Here is a 23721-nt window from a genome sequence, read left to right on the forward strand (position 1 = left end):
AAGGATTCAGGATTCCGGACCGCTGAGATGCTTGAGAAAAAAATAATATGTACTTATTGACTGAGTGGGAGGGCCGGACGGGAAAATATTTGGCTCGAGGTCAGGACGTACGGACCGAGCGCAGCGAGGTCCGTGCGTCCTGACCGAGAGCCAAATATTTTCCCGTCCGGCCCGACCTAACTCAGTCAATAAGCATTTTATCATATGACCACTGATTTGTTTTTGTTTGTTTTTCTTTCGTGGATACAGATCATACAGACGCGGCGGCCCGTTTCGCGCGCATTTTGAAAAGCCAATGGTAGCTCGTAATTTGTTTGGGAAGCCAGTTAAGTGCATTTGAACTGCGATTTGCGTACAAAGTTTTTGAACTTCTGTTAAGTTGTCAACCAAATCTTCTAGTTTTAGCTCCATTCCAAGAAGATTTAAATCCGACTAAATTCCTCGTACATGATTGCAGTTAGCAGAAATTTCAAAGGAAACGTTTCGGCTAGTCGTGCTCGTCTCTCAACGAAGAATTAGCGACGTTTCTTCTGAGCCGAAATTCACAATTGGTTTGAACGAGAAGATTAATTAATCAATTTTCCACCAAGAAGGATTTTCGATGTTAAAACAGCATTAGATCTTAATCTGTGAAACTACGTAAAGACTTGGAAAAGGATTGTACTGGCAGTTCAGGATTTTGCTTCGCTTCGTTTCCCTTCGGCTTCAAGTTGTTTTGTTTACCACGGATCGTAGGATTCATGAACGTCAGGTTAGTCCTAAACATGTACTCGCATTTTGTTTGCTGTGAATCTTATTACGCAGCAGAAAGAGAAATTTGAGTTTACTTCGCATTTGCATTTTTCCGCAACGTTTATCATGACTTAAACCAGGATACGTCTTTCAGGTCTTTGTCCGATTATGTTGTTTTTTGACGGCTTTTATTTCGATTTTATTGTTGTTGTCAGGAGTATTTCTTCCTCATTTGCCAAGTTTAATTTAAACATGCTTTCAAACTACAGCGCTTTCTAGATAGTAAAGTTTTAATAAATTAAACATGTTGGAAATTCTTTGCTTTTTAAAAAATCTTTACTATCGTTCATCTGAATTCAAAGCTGTGGAATCAACTGGTTCAAATTTCGGCATCTCGCGGCAGTAGCGGGGCCGTACGCATTTCTAGTAGGGCCGTACGGCTTTTTCCGGCCCTGCTAGAGCGAGGCGTACGGCCCTCATACGGGACTTTTTTTCATATGGTTTTCCAAGGAAATTGCGCGCGGGTCCGTACGGGTCATATGATAAATATGGTTACGGGCGGGCAACGCTGTTTTATTCTGTATTAAAGAGGTGAGACTTTTCGTCGTTGTTACGCGGCTACAAAATTATTAAAACATCGACAGTGAACGAGACAATTCTTGCTAGTTTTTGAATGAAATTCTCAGATACGTACCATTAAATATGTTAATGCCGAACTTTGTGGCTTTCTTCGTTTTTTCTGGAACAGCATTGTCTAATATCTCTTGAATTTTAGTGGGTGACAGCTCCTAAACCTGCCAGTATCGGCCATTATGGAGAGCTGAAGTTAAAAACTTCGTGCGGAAAGTTTTAAACTTGGCGCACTATTTTCCATATTAGGAAAAACTCCGACTAATGGCTAATAGTCAGAGTTTTTGAGCCAATCAGAGAGCTAGAAATGCAATAGTCGGAGCTGAGAATTTACTTAAGTCGGATATACATTGTGCAGTTGTATTTACCTGACTGTCATTGTAAGGAAAGAATATACCTCCACCAACGCTATATGTGATGAAATAACTTTTAACCCATTGAGATGCATCTTGTCTTCCCTGAGTGTTTAAACGGGTTATCTTGGTGATATTTCCGAGATCGACTTGAATCCATTGTCCACCGTCCTCACGGTCCTGTGATTCAGGAATCCATGCTCCAACGTAACTTCCCGACCTCATCGTATCGAGTCTGGCTCGTTCTGGACCATGATACTGACTGTAGCTAGAGGAAGCAGTGATAGCACTGTTGGGTATTTTTCCATTTTTCATCCCAAGGTCAGATTGGCATTCAAGTTTAGGTGGTTCAAATCCTTGTAAATACAAGAACAGTTTATAAAAACATAAAAGATCAAAATGATAAAGATAAGCACTACATGTAACTAAGCCATGTTACGAACGATTTCGATAAAAAAAATTCAGACGTCATCAGCTAGGCACGGCGGACGTGACAACAGGAACACGTTCTCATCACACAGTGCCTTAGCTTGCTCTCATGAACGAGATAAATCTGGTTTGCCTTTGTGTACCAATTATTTTTGATTCTCGACCGTTTATTTAAAAGAATAATGTTCCGGTACCTGGCTGATCTGCAATCGTTAAATGTAGTTGTCTCAGTTGGAGACATGAGTATTCCATATTGTTGGATGAATCCGGATGTACATTGTTATAACTGGTTTGTGCAGTTTTCTTCTTGTTACTGTGTATCTGTCCGTGTTAGCCCCCTTCCCCTGTCTAAAGAGCCCTCTCTGCAAAAGCCACCCTGCTGACTCCCATCTTGAAAAGTAGGCAAAGGAAATAAGATAATTTGCTTACCTTCTGTGCATCCATAGAGCTCGAATCGCAGAGCCATGTAACTTTGATACTCTTTGGGATGGATTCGTATGTAGCGTGCAATGATGGGTGGGTCGAGAATGTGTCCAACAATTCCATTCCAGTCTGTATTACCAGGGAGTACCTAGCAAGGTTTAAAGCGAAAAGTAGCAAAAGCACAACTATGAAATAAAGTGAAATAAGGGAATGCTCATTATTTATGGTTTCTGAGGCGGCGGCATTTTTTATGGTTCCACTTTCGATATCCTTATGACTTTCCCGGACAACAGCAAAACTCAAATGGCCCCTATCTAAAAGAAATCGTGAAATTTAGTTTGTAAATAAATAAGTGACCTTATTCAACGTTTCAAAGCTTCATAAACAAGGATAGGTTATCTTAAGTATGGGACAAGTAAACGAGAAGGGGCTGAAGTTACTATAGTCGGATACACAGTGCAGTGAAGTATTTCTTTTTTACCTTTATCTATTTATAGACTCTTATTTTTACCTGGTTGTCATTGTAAGGAACGAATATACCACCACCAACGCTATATGAGATGGAATAACTTTTAACCCACTGTTTTGCATCTTCTCTACCTTGAGTGGCTAAACCAGTTATCTTTGTAATTTCTCCAAGATCCACTTGAATCCATTGTCCACCATTCTGTGATTTAGGAATCCACGCTCCAGCGTAACTCCCCGACTTCACTGTATCGAGTCTGGCTCGTTCTGGACCATGATGCTGACTGTAGCTAGAGGAAGCAGTGATAGCACTGTCGGGTATTTTTCCATTCTTCATTCCAAGTACTGATTTGCATTCAAGTTTAGGTGGTTCAAATCCTTGTAAATACAAAAACAGTTTATATCAACGAAAAAGCTCAAAGTAAAGATAAGAACTAGAAGTAACCAAGCCATGTTACGAAATTATTTTAATTCTTGGTTTTCATGTTGTATTAACCCTCGGACGTACAAGGGGGCGGCGGGGTGGATGCAATCCCCCTCCCCCCACATTCGTTTTTTTTTTCGGAATTTTGAAAAGAGGATCTACTCACTTCAGCATTCAGGATTTACTTACTTCAGTATTGTGTCCATGATATTTGATGTCGCCATGGCAACGTCATAATTACAAGCAGCTCTGGCCAAAAATCGTCATTTTTTACATTTTTCCTTATTTCTCCAGTTTTTTTTAAACAAAATCGTACAATTTGTTTATTTTTACATTCCATAAGCATTCTGGCTTGTATCTTTCATCAATTTGTGTTTTTTCTGACTTTCTAAGAAAATGGTGAAATCCAAGATGGCGGATCCAAGATGGCGGCTCTTATGACGTCATGTGACGTCACATGACGTCACAGCTCCCCCCGCTTGTACGACGGTGAGGGTTTGAGTTTTGCTTGTACGATCCGAGGGTTAACTTCAAACTCTCTTCTACATGTTCCTTCAAACTTAAATGCTTCCTTGAGTTTCCCCCATGATCATTTTTTTTTTTACTATTAGGCTTTATTACTCATCTTGCAAATGTTAAAAAGTGGTTATCCACAAGGAAAATCAGAAGTCATTTTATTTTAGCATTTATTTTCCGAGAATTTACTGCCGCCTATGATCAACTTTCCACGGCTTGGTTACGAATAGTAGAAAGTGACGTGAAAATCGAAAAGGACAAAAATACCTCACGTGTTGAAATTATAATCACAGTAGCTATATCGTGCGAAAAGCAGCAAGAACTTTGGACTTGAACTTCGTGCATTTTCTTTGCTGATTGTCACTTTCTCATATTCGCAACCAAGCTTTCGAACAAGGTTGACAAATGACAGCCGTAAAATCTCGGAGATAAATGTTAAAATAAAGTGACTTCTCACCTTCGTAATGTATTACAATTTGGCAAGTTGAGTAAAAACTTCTAATTGTACACGAAAATGCACAAAAATAAAAATATTTAAAAAGTATCATAGGGGTACTTGAAGTTAAAAATATTATTCCGGTAGAGTACTTGATCTACAGCTGTCAAGTTCCGTTCTCATGCTTTTGGATGAATCCGGATGTACCGTGTTATAACTGGTTTGTGCAAGTCATTCCTTATTACTATGTATCTGTCCGAGCTGGCAGCCCACCCCCTGTATAATGAGCCCGGCCTCAGCTCTCTCTAAAAGCCACCCTCCTCTCTCTCCCCTCAAAAGGTCTTGAAAATAAGCAAAAAGTAAGTAAGGCCCGGGTCGCACTTGGGACAAAATCGGGACAAGTTTATTTTGATAACCAAAAAAATTGTCAGATTCCTGTCATCAGTTGACCACGCCAAGTGCGACCTACTTGTCCCTACGCGGACAAAAACTTGTCCACGGAGACAAATCTTCAAAGAAGCCGTCGTCCTGCCTCAACGCAGGACTTTTTACGAACAACAAACAAAAATTGTTTTTCTTGTGACAAAAGTGTCAATCAGTTCAGTGATCCTTAAAAAATTGTTCGCTCAATGGCTTCACATTTTACTGTCTAGTCATGAATACGAATTCAAGCGGTCTTTGACGGAATATTTCCGTTATTTTGGAAAAGAGACCTCGTAAGATAATCCAAATGAAAGGAAAGATCGGTATAGGCCAGAGCAACTGTTCTGTTGCCGTAGTCCGAATTATGATGCACAGCAATTTGCTCATAATTTTCCGCTTTATACGGCGGCACGCTTTCTTTTATATGAGCTTCGATTCGACATCGTTACGAACGCTCGCATTAAGAAGGTAGAAACAAAAATTTGCTTTGATTTGATTGAATGCGACCGGTTTGTCTCTCCCTTTTGAATATTATTTTTGCTGCGAAATTAACACAGTATCAAGTGACGGGTAGTTTTGTGTACGTGTGTCCAAGTGCGACCCTAAATACAACAATTCAAATTGTCTCGGACAAGTTTCGAGACAAACATTGTCCTCAACATCTTGCAACATTTCAAATGTTTGTCTCATGTGCGACCCGGGCCTAACTAAGATCATTTGCTTACCTTCTGTGCATCCATAGAGCTCGAATCGCAGAGCCATGTAGCCATGATACTCTTTGGGATGGATTCGTATGTAGCGTGCAATGATGGGTGGGTCGAGAATATGTACAACAATTGTATTCGAGTCTTTATTACCAGGGAGAACCTAGAAAGATAAAAGCGAAAAGTCGCTAAAGCACCACTATAAAATTTAAAAATGAACTAAGGGACTGTTTATTAGTTATGGTTTCATGGGTGGTGGCATTTTTCATGGTTCCACTTCGATATCCATATAACGCCCTCGGACAACAGCAAAACTCAAATGGCCCCTAAAAGAGATCTCAACGCTCATATAACTTATATTTACCTGATTGTCATTGTAAGGAAGAAATAAACCTCCATCAACGCTATATGTGATGGAATAACTTTTAACCCACTGTTTTGCATCTTGTCTACCCTGCGTGGCTAAACGTGTTATTTTGGTGATTTTTCCAAGATCTACTTGAATCCATTGTCCACCGTTCTGCGACTTAGGAATCCAGGCTCCAACGTAACTTCCCGACCTCACTGTATCGAGTCTGGCTCGTTCTGGACCATGATGCTGACTGTAGCTAGAGGAAGCAGTGATAGCACCGTGGGGTATTTTTCCATTTTTCATTCCCAGTACTGATTGGCATTCCAGCTGTTTCGGTGGTTCAAATCCTTGTAAATACAAAAACAGTTTATATTAGGGCTTTCCACAAGTTGCTCGGCAACTTTTTGGCAACTTTTCATGTTTCGAGCAACTTTTTCCCCTTCGAGCAACTTTTTTCCTCTCGAGCAACTTTTTGCATTTTGGGCAATTTTCAGACCGAAGATCTCCGAAGATTATCCGAGTGTTTTTCAAAGGCCAACGAACGATTCCGAAGATTTACGAAGTTTGACGAAGATTTTCGAGAAACGTCTGAAGACGTTTCAACTTTCGGCTCATTCTGCATTTAAACATTACAAAAACTCCTCAGCAAACATGACGTCATCATTTTACAAATTTTCCCCTCGATATGTTATTTAGATATTTATTTTGCTGTAAAATTGCATAAAACTGCTTAGAAATCTTTGTTTTGTTTAGAAATCTAACCATCAAAGGGAAATTAGCATACATTTAAAGAAATTATCTTGATTAGAAGCAGCGTTTTGGATTTTTTGGAGCAACTTTCGAGCAACTTTTATTATCAGAAGCAACTTTTTTGGATTTTTGGAGCAACTTTTGAGCAACTTTTTGAGAAATTACGGGCAACTTTTTGGGAAATCTCGAGCAACTTGTGGAAAGCCCTAGTTTATATCAACGAAAAAGCTCAAAGTAAAGATAAGCACTAGAAGTAACCAAGCCATGTTAGCCTTATTTATAAATCTCCCCTGAAAGATAGAAACATACTAAATAAGAATAAAAAAATTAATAGTAAAAATTAAAAAAAAGTTCAAAGTAAAGATACCAGTTTTTTTTTTCAAGTATAATAAGTACTTTTTGTGCGAAAGTATACTAGCACATGAGCCCAAAGTAGTCGCTATTATAGCAATATTTAGTTCCAGATGGTTTAATTTCTCTGACATCGCGGCGGCCATATATTTGTGTCCCTCAGAAGGGAACAAATATGGCGTCTCCGTACTGAGCTTTAAAAAATTTGTGTGGAAACTTTCAGCAAACAACTCGCGAATTGTACACCGCACAGACCTGAGTCTTGGAGAAATTGATTATTTATTCAGTCTTCTATAATATTTGAAATTCAATACTACTTATTAACCGAGAGTGAGGTCATTACAGGGGAATCTCAGACCGAGGCCGTGATGTATTGACCGAGCGACAGCGAGGTCAATACATCAAGGTCGAGGTCTGAGATTCCCCTGTAATGGCCGAGGTTAATAAGTTATTTATTATATGGCCTTTAAACACTATTCAAAAAAGAGTATAATCAAGGGAAAAAACACTGGATGTAAAACTCGCTCTCGCTCTCTGTGACTCTCTTCGTCGCTCATACTAAGAAGTATCGGTATGCTTATATTTTTCTTTCAGTTATTGAAAAGATAGTTATATTTTGTCGGCATTTTTTGTTGTTTTTGCCCCCTCGCTAGTAGCTTTTACTCACAACTCAAAAAACCGTTGAGCCGAGAAAAATTTTCATAATGCCCGGTCATTACAAGAAAATAATGCCCGCTCAGCAGCTAATCAGAGCGCGCGTACTATTGTAGACATATAATAATAGCTTCTATAGTTGAATGGTTTCGAATTATATTTATTTATTGATTGCGTGACTGTAAAAATCAGCAATAAAAACATTATAGTCGTCATCAGTTATCAGCTAAGCATGGCGGACGTGACAACAAGAACACGTACTCGCCACATATAATGCCTTGACATGAACGAGATAAATCTGGTTTACCGTTGTGTGCAAATTATCTTTGATTCTCAAACGTTTCGTATTAACTTCAAACTCTCATATACACGTTCCGGCCCGGTGTCATATGTGGGTTGAGTTTGTTGTTGGTTCTCGTCCTTGCTCCGAGGGGTTTTCTCCGGGTCATTCGGTTTTCCTTCCTCCTCAAAAACCAACACTTCCAAATTTCAATTCGATCAGGAATACACGGCCCCACAAGCTTATAGCTTTAATCCTTACCGTGTCTAAATAAAGCTAATTATTTTTATTATTCTTTATGCCAAACTAAAATGCTTCCTTGAATTTTCCCCATCATCATTTTTTTCATTATTTTACATTTTCGTGACTATTAGGCTTTTTTGACTCATCTTGCAAATTTTAAAGTGTTTATCCACAAGGAAAATCAGAGGTCATTTTATTTTAACATCTTTTCCCGAGAATTTTATTACTACTGCCTATTATCAACTATCCACGGCTTGGTTGCGAATAGTAGAAAGTGACGTCAAAAGCACAAATTACCTCACGGGTTGAAATTATAAATTATCACAGTTACTACAGTAACAACCCGCTAGTAAGAACCTATCGTTTTTTAGATTAGCCTAAACAGGTTCTTACATAAAGGGTTTTTAACTCAAATTTAGGCTTATTAGGTTCTTAATAGGTTTAAAATTTCTGAGGGAAAAAATTCAATGTTGTTAAATAGAGATTTAAGTGGTATTGAGCCTTTTTAACTCGGAAAATTCCGAGTTTTGGTGAGCGGGCCGATTTCACTCCTTCCCTCCTTCCCTCCTTCACTCCTTCCCTCCTGCCATCGATTCCTGTAAACATTTTAATTGAATTAATTAATTAATATCAAATTGAATTAATCAATTAATCTTGTGAAGCGGGTAGGGGGTTGGCTAAAATGCGACCTCTATCTGTGTTACTTTATACGAAGTACACAAAGGCTATATATTTGTTTCTGAAAACCAAATGTTCTCCTTGTGGTATGCATTCTTCCAGGCGTAGACCCAAGCACACGGAATTTTGTGCTGAACGCATGCGCATATATGAAGTACACAAAGACGATATATTTTCACCAAATCTTACTGAGAACTGGTTAAAACTCAACAAAATTAGGGGTTCGATTTATCGCCGAGTATTTCCGAAAAAAATTAGATGGTACTAGAAAAGAGTTCAATTTGAATGAAATATTCATCTATAAGCCGAGCGGTCATCAACAAACGAAAATTAACAAGCGTTTGTATTTATTATTGGTCATTACCTTTTATTTTAGTGGCGGCTCCTTAAAATCCATTTGGTTTAATGAAGCAACGTTAGGAATGAAGTTTTCTGCCTGAGTCTGTTTCTGTTCCTTTCCTTCAGTTCCTTTCTTCACTGAAGTCACTGCTTACGTGACTTTTCAAGAGAAGAAGGGTCAAGAAGGAAGCTGTAATATATTTAGACTACTGTTACATAACCGGAAGTTGTGTTAAGCTATTGCACCATATGTACCCAGGATGCTTAGCGAATAAAGTGTTGTGTTGTTCAGCCATATTGAAGCTGTGTTGTTTACTTGTTTGGAAGCTATCTTTATTGATATGCTACATTTTGGCGACGAGGATCTTACACTCTACATGCACTAAGACGCATGAGAAACCCTACGAAGCCTTGATTTTCTCTGTGTGAGGAAAAAGTGTGTTTTTGACAGTAGTCGGCTGGCTAAAGTTTTCGAGTCGTTCAACACGTGCAACCTATCGGAATGGCGGCAAATGTACTATTCGGTCGTGTTGGCGAATTTGTTCAAGAGAGAGAGACTTTTCGCTCATATGTTGAAAGAATGGAGATGTTTTTCCTAGCGAATAACATCCGAGAAGAAACAGGCGAGGGAAACGAGGATGCCAATCTCGCCGTAAGAGAAAGGAAACGTGCTATTTTTCTGACTGAGATTGGACCTGAAGCATATTCTACCCTGAGCAATCTGTTGGTGCCAGCAAAACCAAGAGACACTCCTTTTGCTGATATTGTTAAGGCACTTGAGAAGCATTACAATCCAGCGCCATTAGAGATTGCGGAGAGTTTTCATTTCGGCACACGCCACCAGAAACCAGGTGAGCCCATCAGTGACTTTATTGTGGCATTGAAGAAGCTATCAATTCATTGCAACTATGGAGAGTTTTTAAATCGAGCTCTGAGAGACCGTTTTGTGTGCGGATTGAACAATCCCAAAATCCAGAATAAGCTGTTGAATACCGAAGATCTTACCTTCGAGAAAGCTTGCCAGATAGCAAAGTCAATGGAGATGGCAGAGAAGAATACCCAAGAATTCCGCCCTGTCAGTGCAAGTGTTGACAGCGAAGGCATTGTGAATAAACTGGAAACTGTGAACAAACTGGAGACTGTAAACACTAATGAACCTTCGTGTTATCGATGTGGTGGTAAGCATGCTGCACCAAAGTGTAAGTTTAAGTCAGCAACATGCTATAAATGTAGGAAAATCGGTCACATTGCATCGGTGTGCCAAAGTAAAAATGTAGATCAGTCTAGTAAGGGTAAAGGTAATGTTCATACTCTGTTAGAACCACGCAAAGAGTGTGGTGACGATGATGAATTGGGTATATATTCCTTGTACGCAGTTGGTACAGATAATCCTACCAACAAAGGTTATACTGTAGAAACAACCATTAATGGTTCACCATGTGCAATGGAGGTAGATACTGCTGCCGATTACTCAATAATGAGTAAGAGTATGTATACTCAGAAATTCAGTAATTACCCACTTTATCCATCAAAAGTTGAATTGAAAACCTATACGGGTGAAACCCTTGCAGTGTGTGGGGAGATGCAATGTGATGTCGTGTACAAGGGCCAAAAGTATACACTGCCCATGGTTGTAGCTAACTATGAGAATAAGCCTACTTTACTGGGTCGAAATTGGCTCAAACATGTGAAGCTTGAGTGGGGTGAAATATTCAGTGTAACAAGTTGTGAATCAACTAGTGCCAAAAGGCAAATTGATGATCTTTTAGCTAAACATAGTGAGTTATTTGAAGAGAGCTATGAGGGTATGAAAGGGTTGGAAGCACACATCACTATGAAAGATGGTGCAAAGCCCATATTTATCAAACCACGAAGGGTCCCCTATGCACTGAAAGAAGAAGTAGAAAAGGAGTTGGATAAACTTGAGAAGCATGGGGTGATAGTAAAAACTGAAAGATCAAACTGGGCAAGCCCAATAGTAGTTGTACCAAAAGCTGACAAGTCAGTGAGAATTTGTGGGGACTACAAAGTAACCATCAACTCAGCTGTAGAAGATGAACAATATCCCCTCCCTACCCAACAAGACTTGTACGCTGCCCTCTCAGGATCCAAAGTTTTCAGCAAACTTGATTTGTCGCATGCATATGCGCAGTTAAGTGTTGATAACGAAAGCCTTGAGTACCTAACTATAAGCACTCACAAAGGACTCTATTCCTACACCAAATTACCCTATGGGGTTAAATCAGCGCCTAAGATTTTCCAAGCTAAAATGGATATGATTTTGCAAGGGGTAGAAAAATGTGTTTGTAAGCAGGATGACATTCTTATTGGTGGTGTCAGTTGGCAAGAAAATATCAAAATCCTAGCTGAGGTCCTGGAAAGGCTGCACAAATATAACATTCATTTGAAATTGCCAAAGTGCGAATTCCTGAAGACAGAAGTTGTCTACTTAGGCCTGAAAATAGATGCTGAAGGCCTACATCCAGTTGAAGAGAAGGTGGATGCTGTAAAGAAAGCACCAGTACCACAGAATGTAAGCGAGCTAAGATCCTTTTTGGGTATGGTCCAATACTACCACCCATTTCTACCTGATTTAGCAACTACACTAGCACCATTACATGAGCTCCTAAAAAAAGGTGTCCAGTGGGTATGGACAAAAGAGTGTCAGCAAGCATACGAAGCTTGTAAACAAAGTCTCACCAGCGATGCACTTTTGGTGCATTATGATGGGAACCGTGAACTAAGACTTGCATGTGATGCGTCCAGTTATGGACTCGGAGCTGTCATCAGCCATGTGATGGACGACGGCCAGGAAAGGCCAATTGCCTATGCGTCTCGGACACTGAGTTCAAGTGAAAAGAACTATGCACAAATTGAGCGCGAAGCGTTGTCAATTGTTTTTGGTGTAAAAAAATTTCATCAGTTCTTATACGGGCGTAAATTTACTTTGATTACTGATCACAAACCATTGTTGGCAATTCTCAGTCCAAAATCTACTATCCCAACACTAGCGGCAGCACGGATGCAGAGGTGGGCCCTAGTACTCTCAGCATATGACTATGAGATTGAGTACAAAAGATCTGAAGACCACGCTAATTGTGATGCACTTTCAAGGTTACCACATGGGAATTCCACTGTAGGAAGTGAGAGTGCAATTTATAGTGTGAGTGCAATTGATGATGATTTTCCAGTAACGGCAGAGGATATAGGAAAGGCAACACTTGTGGACCCTGTACTGAGTAAAGTACATCAATTTGTGATGTCAGGTTGGCCAGAGAGTTGTCCTGATGAGACCCTGAAACCATATCATAACCGAAGGAATGAGTTGTCCTGTGAACAGGATTGTGTTCTTTGGGGTTCTAGGGTCGTTATTCCACCGATCTTTAGAACCAAGATGTTGGGGCAGCTACACTGGGAGCACCCTGGTATATGTAGTATGAAAGCAATTGCTCGTACGTGTATGTGGTGGCCAAAAATGGATCAGGAAATTGAGGAAGAAGTGAGAGTTTGCACAGTATGCCAAAATGTTAGAAATGCCCCACCTAGTGCACCCCTGATCCCATGGAAGTGGCCAACCAGACCATTCCAGAGGATTCATATTGACTTCTGTCAAAAGGGTAATGATTACTTTCTTGTTGTAATTGATAGCCACTCTAAGTGGATTGAGGTGCAACATATGACCTCTACAACTACTGAACGGACTGTCAATGAACTCCGTCTCATTTTTGCCACTCATGGCCTACCCGAAGAAGTGGTATCTGACAACGGACCACAATTTACATCCACTGAATTTTCTGAGTTCATGCGCAAAAATGGTATCAAGCACACCTTAGTTCCACCCTATCACCCTCAATCCAATGGGGCAGCAGAGAGGTCCGTGAGAGTCGTTAAGGATGCATTGGTCAAACAAGTGCTTGAGGGTAAAAGGGAATGTCTATGAAACATAGACTTGCAAATTTTCTATTCAGGTACCGCACTACCCCTCATAGTACAACCGGGGTTACCCCTGCTGAGTTGATGGTGAAGCGTCGCCTAAGAACAAGGTTAAGTTTAATTAAGCCTAATCTAGCACAGGTCGTTGAAGATAAACAGGAGAAACAGAAAATGTACAAGGATCTGAAATGTAAGCGGGATAGACCATTCACAAGAAATGACAGGGTGCGCGTACGAAACACAAGGGCTAATTCTAAGACGGATAAGTGGATTCCTGGCACTGTAATTAAAGTTTGTGGACCTAGAACGTATGTAGTTAGGACAGGACACAAAACCAGATATGTCCACACTGATCATATGATAAAGGCGCATGATAATGTACCAGATGATGTGAGTGAACCAGAGGTCATGGTGCCTGAGTCAAGTGATCAGATTGCTACTGATGATAGTGTTAGTATTTCCGAGCCAGGTGTAACTTCCTCTGAAACTGAGGATCCTATTGCATCTTCAACAGTTGAAAGTAGCACGCCACTAGTTTTGCGAAGATCTCAGAGGGTTAGAAAACCAGTTATTAAACTTGACTTGTAGCAGTAGATTATGCCTTAAGTAGAAGTACATTGCTAGTTCTTTTTAGGGGGAAGCAGTGTAATATATTTAGACTACTGTTACATAACCGGAAGTTGTGTTAAGCTATTGCACCATATGTACCCAGGATGCTTAGCGAATAAAGTGTTGTGTTGTTCAGCCATATTGAAGCTGTGTTGTTTACTTGTTTGGAAGCTATCTTTATTGATATGCTACAGAAGCGATCTATTTGACTTGTTGTCGCGACACCAGAAACTGGCCAATCAGAAGCAGTTGTTCCCACGCGCTTGGTAAACATTGTAACACGATCTGACAGAAATCGGCTGCATGTAATATTTTTGTTCAAAAGCGAAAACTTAAAATACCACGACTTCTCTGCTAAAAGACACCACTTCAGAAGAGTTTGATTGGATTGAGAATTCTCGACAAATACTGGTAACAGCACATGTTTCGTTTTGATGACATTTAAAGTTCACTCGCTGGATCTGCTTGATTTTTTCGCTAGCAACCTGGCGAATTGCGACGAACTGAAGATGCACTGAATCATTAGGAATCATTCCGTATTCTCTGGCGATTTTGCAGTTGTTCTGAACTGTTTCTTCCTCGGCAACAACTTTTAATTTGAAGGTTTCGTTGTTTGAAAACCAGAAGCTTTTGGCATGATGATCGATAACTGCAGAAGAATGCGTGATTTGAGATGGGATTCTGAACTCAGGTGAATGTTTTGTCACGCTTGTGTACGGTTCTGTTAATAAATTCATTCTTTATCAGTCACGTTTCGTTTTGATGACATTTAAAGTTCACTCGCTGGATCTGCTTGATTTTTTCGCTAGCAACCTGGCAAATTGCGACGAACTGAAGATTCACTGAATCATCAGGAATCATCCCGTATTCTCTGGCGATTTTGCAGTTGTTCTGAACTGTTTCTTCCTCGGCAACAACTTTCGTTGTTTGAAAACCAGAAGCTTTTGGCATGATGATCGATAACTGCAGAAGAATGCGTGATTTGAGATGGGATTCTGAACTCAGGTGAATGTTTTGTCACGCTTGTGTACGGTTCTGTTAATAAATTCATTCTTTATCAGTCACGTTTCGTTTTGATGACATTTAAAATTCACTCGCTGGATCTGCTTGATTTTTTCGCTAGCAACCTGGCGAATTGCGACGAACTGAAGATTCACTGAATCATCAGGAATCATCCCGTATTCTCTGGCGATTTTGCAGTTGTTCTGAACTGTTTCTACCTCGGCAACAACTTTTAATTTGAAGGTTTCGTTGTTTGAAAACCAGAAGCTTTTGGCATGATGATCGATATTTATAAACTGCAGAAGAATGCGTGATTTGAGATGGGATTCTGAACTCAGGTGAATGTTTTGTCACGCTTGTGCACGGTTCTGTTAATAAATTCATTCTTTATCAGTGATTTGTTGTTTTTCAATTACATAGTTGTGATTTAACGAAAATGTTGATTCGCTGCACGTGGATTGTTTTATAGTTTGAAGGAAAAATTGGGTCTCGGCTTATAGCCGAGTGATTTGGGTTTATTTTTTGTCAGAGTCTAACTGGTTCCAAAAACTAAAAGACTAGGGTCTCGGCTTATAGCCGAATAAATACGGTACTACATGCTTACCTACCAGCCGAAATATTGTATTAATGTCAGTTTTCTTGAAATAGACCAAAACTTACTTTCTCTAATGATTATATTATTTTGCCTAACCTTCAAAAAACAAAAAGGAAAAATAAAAAGAAAGAAAACAATTTGCAACCGTTGGGAACTCTATCTCTTGCCCTTTCGGCCTGCTCTCGATGAGCAGCTAGATGACAATGAAACTAAGTGAAGTGAACTGAATTGTGGAAAGTTTAACAGCATTTGTTTTAGCAAATCTCTATTTGTCAGTTTGTTGTTTTCGATTCTTGTTTCATAATAAATTTTCCGAGTTTAGTGGCTCATAGCCACTTTGAATAGTTATTTGTATAAAATTTGCATTACATTGCATCTGGTGTAATAAGGTTTACGCATAGGTTCAGTTATCTCCAAAAAGGATCCAGATAGTTGACTTTTCATATTTTCTCAAAAGTAAACATTTAATAATTTTAGAAAATAAGAACCTGTTTCCAAATTTTAGGCTTAATAGGTTCTTATAAAAATGGTATCTAATTTGCAAATTTTTGCCAAACAGGTTCTTAAATATCAAGTTCTTACTCGCGGGTTTTTACTGTATATCACGCGAAATGCAGCAAGAACTTTGGAGTTGAACTTCGTGCAATTTGCTGTGTTGATTGTCACTTTCTCATATTGGCAAACAAGCCTTTGAACAGCCGTAAAATCTCGGAGATAAATGTTAAAATAAAGTGACTTCTCACCTTCGTAATGTATTACAATTTGGCAAGTTGAGTAAAAACTTCTAATTGTACACGAAAATGCACAAAAATGAAAATAAGTAGCGGCACTTGAAGTTAAGAATAATATTTCGGTACAGTACTTAATCTACAGCTGCCAAGTTCCGTTCTCGTGTTTTTGGATGAATCCGGATGTACAATGTTATAACTGGTTTGTGCGAGTCGTTCCTTATTACTTTGTATCTGTCCGAGCTGGCAGCCCACCCCCTGTTTCATGAGCCCGGCCTCAGCTCTCTCTAAAAGCAACCCTCCTCTCTCTCCCCTCAAAAGGTCTTGAAAATAAGCAAAAAGTAAGTAACTAAGATCATTCGCCTACCTTCTGTGCATCCATAGAGCTCGAATCGCAGAGCCATGTAGCCATGATACTCTTTGGGATGGATTCGTATGTAGCGTGCAATGATGGGTGGGTTGAGAATATGTACAACAATTGTATTCGAGTCTTTATTACCAGAGAGAACCTAGAAAGGTATAAAAGTGAAAAGTCGCTAAAGCGCCACTTTGAAATAAAATGAACTAAGGGACTGTTTATTATTTATGGTTTCATGGGTGGTGGCTTTTTTCATGGTTCCACTTTCGATATCCGTATAACGCCCTCGGACAACAGCAAAACTCAAATGACCCCTAAAAGAAAGTTCAACGCTTATATAACTTATATTTACCTGATTGTCATTGTAAGGACGAAATAAACCCCCATCAACGCTATATGTGATGGAATAACTCTTAACCCACTGTTTTACATCTTGTCTACCCTGCGTGGCTAAACGTGTTATTTTGGTGATTTTTCTAAGATCCACTTGAATCCATTGTCCACCGCTCTGTGATTGAGGAATCCATGCTCCAACGTAACTCCCCGACCTCACCGTATCGAGTCTGGCTCGTTCTGGACCATGATGCTGACTGTAGCTAGAGGAAGCAGTGATAGCACTAGGTATTTTTCCATTCTTCATTCCAAGTACTGATTGGCATTCAAGTTTAGGTGGTTCAAATCCTTGTAAATACAAAAACAGTTTATATTAACGAAAAAGTTTCATTCTTGTGTTTTTGGATCCGGATGTACAGTGTTATAACTGATTTGTGCAAGTCGTTCCTTATTACTATGTTTTAGTCTGAGTTGGCAGCCCACCCCCTGTATAATTAGCCCGGCCTCAGATCTCTCTAAAAGCCACCCTCCTCTCTCTCCCCTTAAAAGGTCTTGAAAATAAGCTAAAAGTAAGTAACTAAGATCATTTCCTTACCATCTGTGCATCCATAGAGCTCGAATCGCAGAGCCATGTAACCTTGATACTCTTTGGGATGGATTCGTATGTAGCGTGCAACGATGGGTGGGTCGAGAATGTGTCCAACAATTGTATTCGAGTCTTTATTACCAGGGAGAACCTAACAAATTATAAAAGTGAAAAGTCGCTAAAGCACCACTATGAAATTTAAAAATAAACTAAGGGACTGTTTATTATTTATGGTTTCAAGGGTGGTGGCATTTTTCATGGTTCCACTTTCGATATCCATATAACTTCCTCGGACAACAGAAAACTCAAATGGCCCCTAAAAGAAATCTCAACGCTTATATAACTTATATTTACCTGATTGTCATTGTAAGGAAGAAATATACCCCCGCCAACGCTATATGTGATGGAATAACTCTTAACCCACTGTTTTGCATCTTGTCTACCCTGCGTGGCTAAACGTGTTATTTTGGTGATTTTTCCAAGATCTACTTGAATCCATTGTCCACCGTTCTGTGATTGAGGAATCCATGCTCCAACGTAACGTCCCGACCTCACTGTATCCAGTCTGGCTCGTTCTGGACCATGATGCTGACTGTAACTAGAGGAAGCAGTGATAGCACTGTCAGGTATTTTTCCATTTTTCATCCCAAGGTCAGATTGGCATTCAAGTTTAGGTGGTTCAAATCCTTGTAAATACAAAAACAGTTTATATCAACGAAAAAGCTCAAAGTAAAGATAAGCACTAGAAGTAACCAAGCCATTTGCGAATGATTTAAATTCTTGGTTTTCATGTTGTATTAACCCTCGGACGTACAAGGGGGCGGCGGGGTGGATGCAATCCCCCTCCCCCCACATTCGTTTTTTTTTTTCGGAATTTTGAAAAGAGGATTTACTCACTTCAGCATTCAGGATTTACTTACTTCAGTATTGTGTCCATGATATTTGATGTCGCCATGGCAACGTCATAATTACAAGCAGCTCTGGCCAAAAATCGTCATTTTTTACATTTTTCCTTATTTCTCCAGTTTTTTTTAAACAAAATCGTACAATTTGTTTATTTTTACATTCCATAAGCATTCTGGCTTGTATCTTTCATCAATTTGTGTTTTTTCTGACTTTCTAAGAACATAGGCACGCTAAGCGTGCAGGAGTTATTTTTTCAATTTATGGGGTGGCTTGGGGTGAAACTGGGTGATTGTCCTGTTGGGATGGTTTATGCCAAGGGTTGAGCTATTTGTGTATGGCAGCCCACGGAGTCACTTTTTGCACAAAATTTGCTTGCAAACAAAATAATTTTCACGTGCATTTTGATACATCAGAACTGTTTTATTCAATACGTAAATTTTCATCATTTAATTGAAAAAACAAAAACTAATTCAATTATCAAAATGTCACAAAATGGCACGTTCTTATTCTGTTTAAAGCGGTTATTTTGTTGCTAGCTTTCTAGTAACCATTTCCTTTCTTTTGTTTGTTACGGAATACTTTTGGCTTTTTGCCAAACACTGTAACATGATATTGTTGTTTTTCTCACTTTTGTAACATGGCACCTTTGTTTTTTAAAACGAACGTAACTCGATACCCTTGTTTTTCTAGAAAAAAGCCACGTCTCCATATAGACATTGAACGAAAAGTACTATAATAAACGAAGTAATAAACGAATCAAATCAAAAACCACTTTCTTCGGGAAAGTTCTTTAAAGCGCACTACACCTGGAGTAATTGTTTCCTGTCAGAACTGTTCAACAAAGATTTTCGTTCATTCACAACGTAAATTCTATTCAACAAACAAGAACTAATTGAGTTATCAAATTGTCACGGAATGGCACGCTCTTAGTCTGTTTTTGCTATCGATCGTAGTTGCTTTTAACAGCAAAGTTTATACTTGTACCGGTTCATTAAATGTTTGAACGAGATGTTTTGCAGTTGATTTTTATAGTTTACTTTTGCCGCCCGCTTTGCGAAGTTTGTTGGGAAATTGGAAACTTTGTTATGAAGTTGTCAATTTACGTTGCGAGTTTTGCGAATATAATTGCGAACTTCGATACAAAGTTCCTAACTTCGGCCCGACTGAACTTTTCAAGTTTGGTAGAGGAGAAACAAGACATGTTGCTCGAAAGTCAGCGATTTCTGAACTAGATGATTTTAGAACTGGTCAAGGAAGGTTCAAGTAGCTTGAAGTGCAAGACAACGTTTCGCATCAGCGATCACGCAAGTGATTTGCCGATAAATAAATTTTATGCATGTAGAAATTTGGTCAAATTTTAACTTTTCTGTATGAAAACACATATTTAACGATTTCTGTAAGGCATAATCTTCACTGTCTTCAATTTCAAGTCTTCTGCGTTTGTAAACCGGATGAAACTGGATGGTTTACCCATATATAAAATTGATTTTAATCGAAGCCAACGCGACGCGACAGGGAAGACTAATTTGTTCGAGACATGTTTACCGCTCGCGGAACATAAACGTTTTTCATTTTTATGACATTTGTTTCCAACAGTCTAGCGTAGCAAAGCCCTTTTTGATAACATAATTACAGAAGGTTTTAATAAATTCGGGCCGAAGTTGGGAACTTTGTATCGAAGCTCACAATTTGATTCGCGAACTCGCAACCTATTTGGCAACTTCGTAACAAACTTAATTTCCCAACGAACTTCGCAAAGCGGACGGCAAAAGTAACGACAACATTATTCTTCAAATCTACATTGTGCAAATGTTATATGTAATTTTTACTACGGTCAGGAAAGCTAGCCTCTCCAAACGTACGCTCGAATAAGAAGAATAACAAGTTAGTGTTGGGCCTTTCGCTCACGGCGTGTGCGTTGTAAGTAGGGGAGCGTTACGAAAAACGTTTTTAATCCAGGGTTAATTCACAACTCACCAATTCCGCCTCCTACAAATCTAAAATCTTCGAACGAAATCGCTCACTACAACTGTGTCAGATTGCTTCCCCCTTATAAACTACAATTTGATTGGTTCTGATAGTACCTGAAATCTGATTGGTGTGACAAACAAACATACTTCACTGACCCACTGACTGACTGACTGAATGATTACACGGGAACATCATGCCGACTAAGAGCTATTTTTGAAAAAATAACTCAAAAATGGTGAAATCCAAGATGGCGGATCCAAGATGGCGGCTCTTATGACGTCACAGCTCCCCCCGCTTGTACGACGGTGAGGGTTTGAGTTTTGCTTGTACGATCCGAGGGTTAACTTCAAACTCTCTTCTACATGTTCCTTCAAACTTAAATGCTTCCTTGAGTTTCCCCCATGATCATTTTTTTTTCATTATTTTACATTTTCGTGACTATTAGGCCTTATTACTCATCTTGCAAATGTTAAAAAGTGGTTATCCACAAGGAAAATCAGAAGTCATTTTATTTTAGCATTTATTTTCCGAGAATTTACTGCCGCCTATGATCAACTTTCCACGGCTTGGTTACGAATAGTAGAAAGTGACGTGAAAATCGAAAAGCACAAAAATACCTCACGGGTTGAAATTATAAACACAGTAGCTATATCACGCGAAAAGCAGCAAGAACTTTGGACTTGAACTTCGTGCATTTTCTTTGCTGATTGTCACTTTCTCATATTCGCAACCAAGCTTTCGAACAAGGTTGATAAATGACAGCCGTAAAATCTCGGAGATTAATGTTAAAATAAAATGACTTCTGATCTTCGAAATGTATTACAATTACAATTACAGTTAAAAATATTATTCCGGTAGAGTACTTGATCTACAGCTGTCAAGTTCCGTTCTCATGCTTTTGGATGAATCCGGATGTACCGTGTTATAACTAGTTTGTGCAAGTCATTCCTTATTACTATGTATCTGTCCGAGCTGGCAGCCCACCCCCTGTATAATGAGCCCGGCCTCAGCTCTCTCTAAAAGCAACCCTCCTCTCTCTCCCCTCAAAAGGTCTTGAAAATAAGCAAAAAGTAAGTAACTAAGATCATTTGCTTACCTTCTGTGCATCCATAGAGCTCGAATCGCAGAGCCATGTAGCCATGATACTCTTTGGGATGGATTCGTATGTAGCGTGCAATGATGGGTGGGTTGAGAATATGTACAACAATCGTATTCGAGTCTTTATTACCAGTGAGAACCTAGAAAGGTATAAAAGCGAAAAATCGCTAAAGCATCACTATGAAATAAAATGAACTAAGGGACTGTTTATTATTTATGGTTTCAAGGGTGGTGGCTTTTTTCATGGTTCCACTTTCGATATCCGTATAACGCCCTCGGAAAACAGCAAAACTCAGATGGTCCCTAAAAGAAATCTCAACGCTTGTCTAACTTATATTTACCTGATTGTCATGGTAAGGAAGAAATAAACCCCCATCAACGCTATATGTGATGGAATAACTTTTAACCCACTGTTTTGCATTTTGTCTACCCTGCGTGGCTAAACGTGTTATTTTGGTGATTTTTCCAAGATCTACTTGAATCCATTGTCCACCGTTCTGTGATTTAGGAATCCACGCTCCAACGTAACTTCCCGACCTCATCGTATCGAGTCTGGCTCGTTCTGGACCATGATACTGACTGTAGCTAGAGGAAGCAGTGATAGCACTGTCGGGTATTTTTCCATTCTTCATTCCAAGTACTGATTGGCATTCAAGTTTCGGTGGTTCAAATCCTTGATAATAAAAAAGCAGTTTCTATACATCTAATTGCAATAAGGTTATCACAGTAAATGGAAAAAAGGTGAAAGTCAAATAGGAATTTATTAAGCAAATGCACGAAATTTTGAAATGGTCTCAAAACGCCTCAAAATACGAATAAATCAATTGATCATGTAACAGCATAAAAAAGTGGACTACAAGTGTGCTGAAAGTAAAAAAAATTTGTGCGTTTTCTGAAAATGATATCAGTTTTGAGACTACGCTTATTAATTCCTATTTGCCTTTTTTCTTTTTTTATGACAACGTTATTACAATTAGGTGTAAACAAAAAACCCCCAAAGTAAACATTAGCAATACAAGAAACGAAGCCATGTTACGAAAAACATTAATAAATACATCTCAGTCGTTATCAGCTAGGAACTCTGGGCTCGAGATTGAATTTCGCGCGGAAAAAGAAGCTTTATGAAAACTCCGTTGATCAAAACACAAATTGACCGCTTTGCAAGTTGCGATAAAATAGTTCGCGGTACTTGGCCGTGTCGTAACACTCCATCGGAAAACAGCCATTACTTTTTTTTGCCAAAAAATTGACAACTAAAAGGATGAACTCATAAAAAGGTAGTAAATGGAATAGACGACTTCTTTCTCCATAACATTCATCACAGTCATTCTTTGTACATACCTCCAGCAACAAGACCTAAAGAAAGAAAAGAAAGAAAAATTTTGTTAAAAACAGGCCTAGGTTAAAATATAAACAATTCTTACTTCTAGTCCCTTTGATATAATAAGAATGGACTTTGGGAGTTTAGGTGGCTAAATACAGTTTCCGTGCGCTCTTTAAATTCCATGCTAACGCGAGTCCGACCGCGCAAGCTCAAGGCTTTGAGGATAGCTAAAGAATAGCAAAATTCAAGTGTTGCGCGTGTGCAGTTGATCAAAAAGTTGCGATCGGGCGTTTTATTGTCCTACCAGAAAGACGTGATTTCTAGTGAACCAGTCGTTAGATTTTTAAGTAATTTTGCAAGGCTGTACTTTAGAAAGCAAGAAAACTGCTGATTACAAGAAAATCTGGAATTTAACAAATAATTTTTTAAACACTCCAGGATAAAACGTGATAACATAAAATAGCGAAAAATAAAAATTCCCTGTGCTAAATCGTTATCAGTTTAATGTTAAAATTTCACAATTTCTCCATGTTTGTTGTACGCAAACGATGAAAAAATTAACCCGACTGAATTTTCTGAAATCGTAAGGAATTCAATCTTTTTGGTTGTTTTATAATCAGCTGTGTTGCCATGGTAACGTATCATAATCTAAAGTGGCAGGCAAAAAATATGAATGCAGTAGCTTATCTTGTAAAATTATCAATTTTTAGCTCATCAGCTGTAACCGTTTGGTCGTGAGTGCAAAATAAAGAATAGGTACTTCAAAGATTGGAAAACTGTGTTCAGCCACCTTAAATGTCAAGTGCACGCGTACGGAGGACAAGCTTAACGACTAAAATGAAGAATTGTAACGATCAACGACTATGATCTGAAAATTTACCTTAAATTAATATTTTCAAGGGCGGACATCGTTATTGCCTCGGCAAGCCGCTTTTAAACCCCAAAACTGTATAATATAGAGGATAATACATGGTTGCGCGGAGATATGAAATTTATCTTCGAGTGTTCAAATCGATAGCTCACGAGTGAGATATCGGTTTTCAACACGAGAAGAGAAATTTCATATATCCAAGCAACCATGTATTATTCTGTTTAT

The 23721-nt window shown here is 39.0% G+C and overlaps 1 protein-coding gene and 1 pseudogene across 2 annotated transcripts in view; both read right to left on the reverse strand.

Moving 5' to 3' along the window:
- LOC144631780 (arylsulfatase J-like) overlaps positions 1-23721 on the reverse strand; it is an 82590-nt pseudogene that overhangs the window by 40366 nt on the left and 18503 nt on the right. The gene's annotated exons all lie outside the window — the stretch shown is intronic.
- On the reverse strand, positions 653-23257 carry LOC144632062 (uncharacterized). The gene is made up of 12 exons (XM_078490670.1): positions 23188-23257; positions 22643-22657; positions 21643-21974; positions 21300-21441; positions 17681-18012; positions 17336-17477; positions 16760-17088; positions 16417-16558; positions 5900-6234; positions 5557-5698; positions 2574-3410; positions 653-2071 (listed from the first exon to the last, which is right to left on the reverse strand). Exons 1-11 carry the CDS (start codon positions 23255-23257, stop codon positions 3055-3057), a joined length of 2337 nt encoding a protein of 778 aa, XP_078346796.1. The 3' UTR covers positions 653-2071; positions 2574-3054.

This window comes from Oculina patagonica, chromosome 12, assembly GCF_052425735.1.
Source record: "Oculina patagonica isolate OP01 chromosome 12, crgOcupat, whole genome shotgun sequence".
Taxonomy (NCBI): domain Eukaryota; kingdom Metazoa; phylum Cnidaria; class Anthozoa; order Scleractinia; family Oculinidae; genus Oculina; species Oculina patagonica.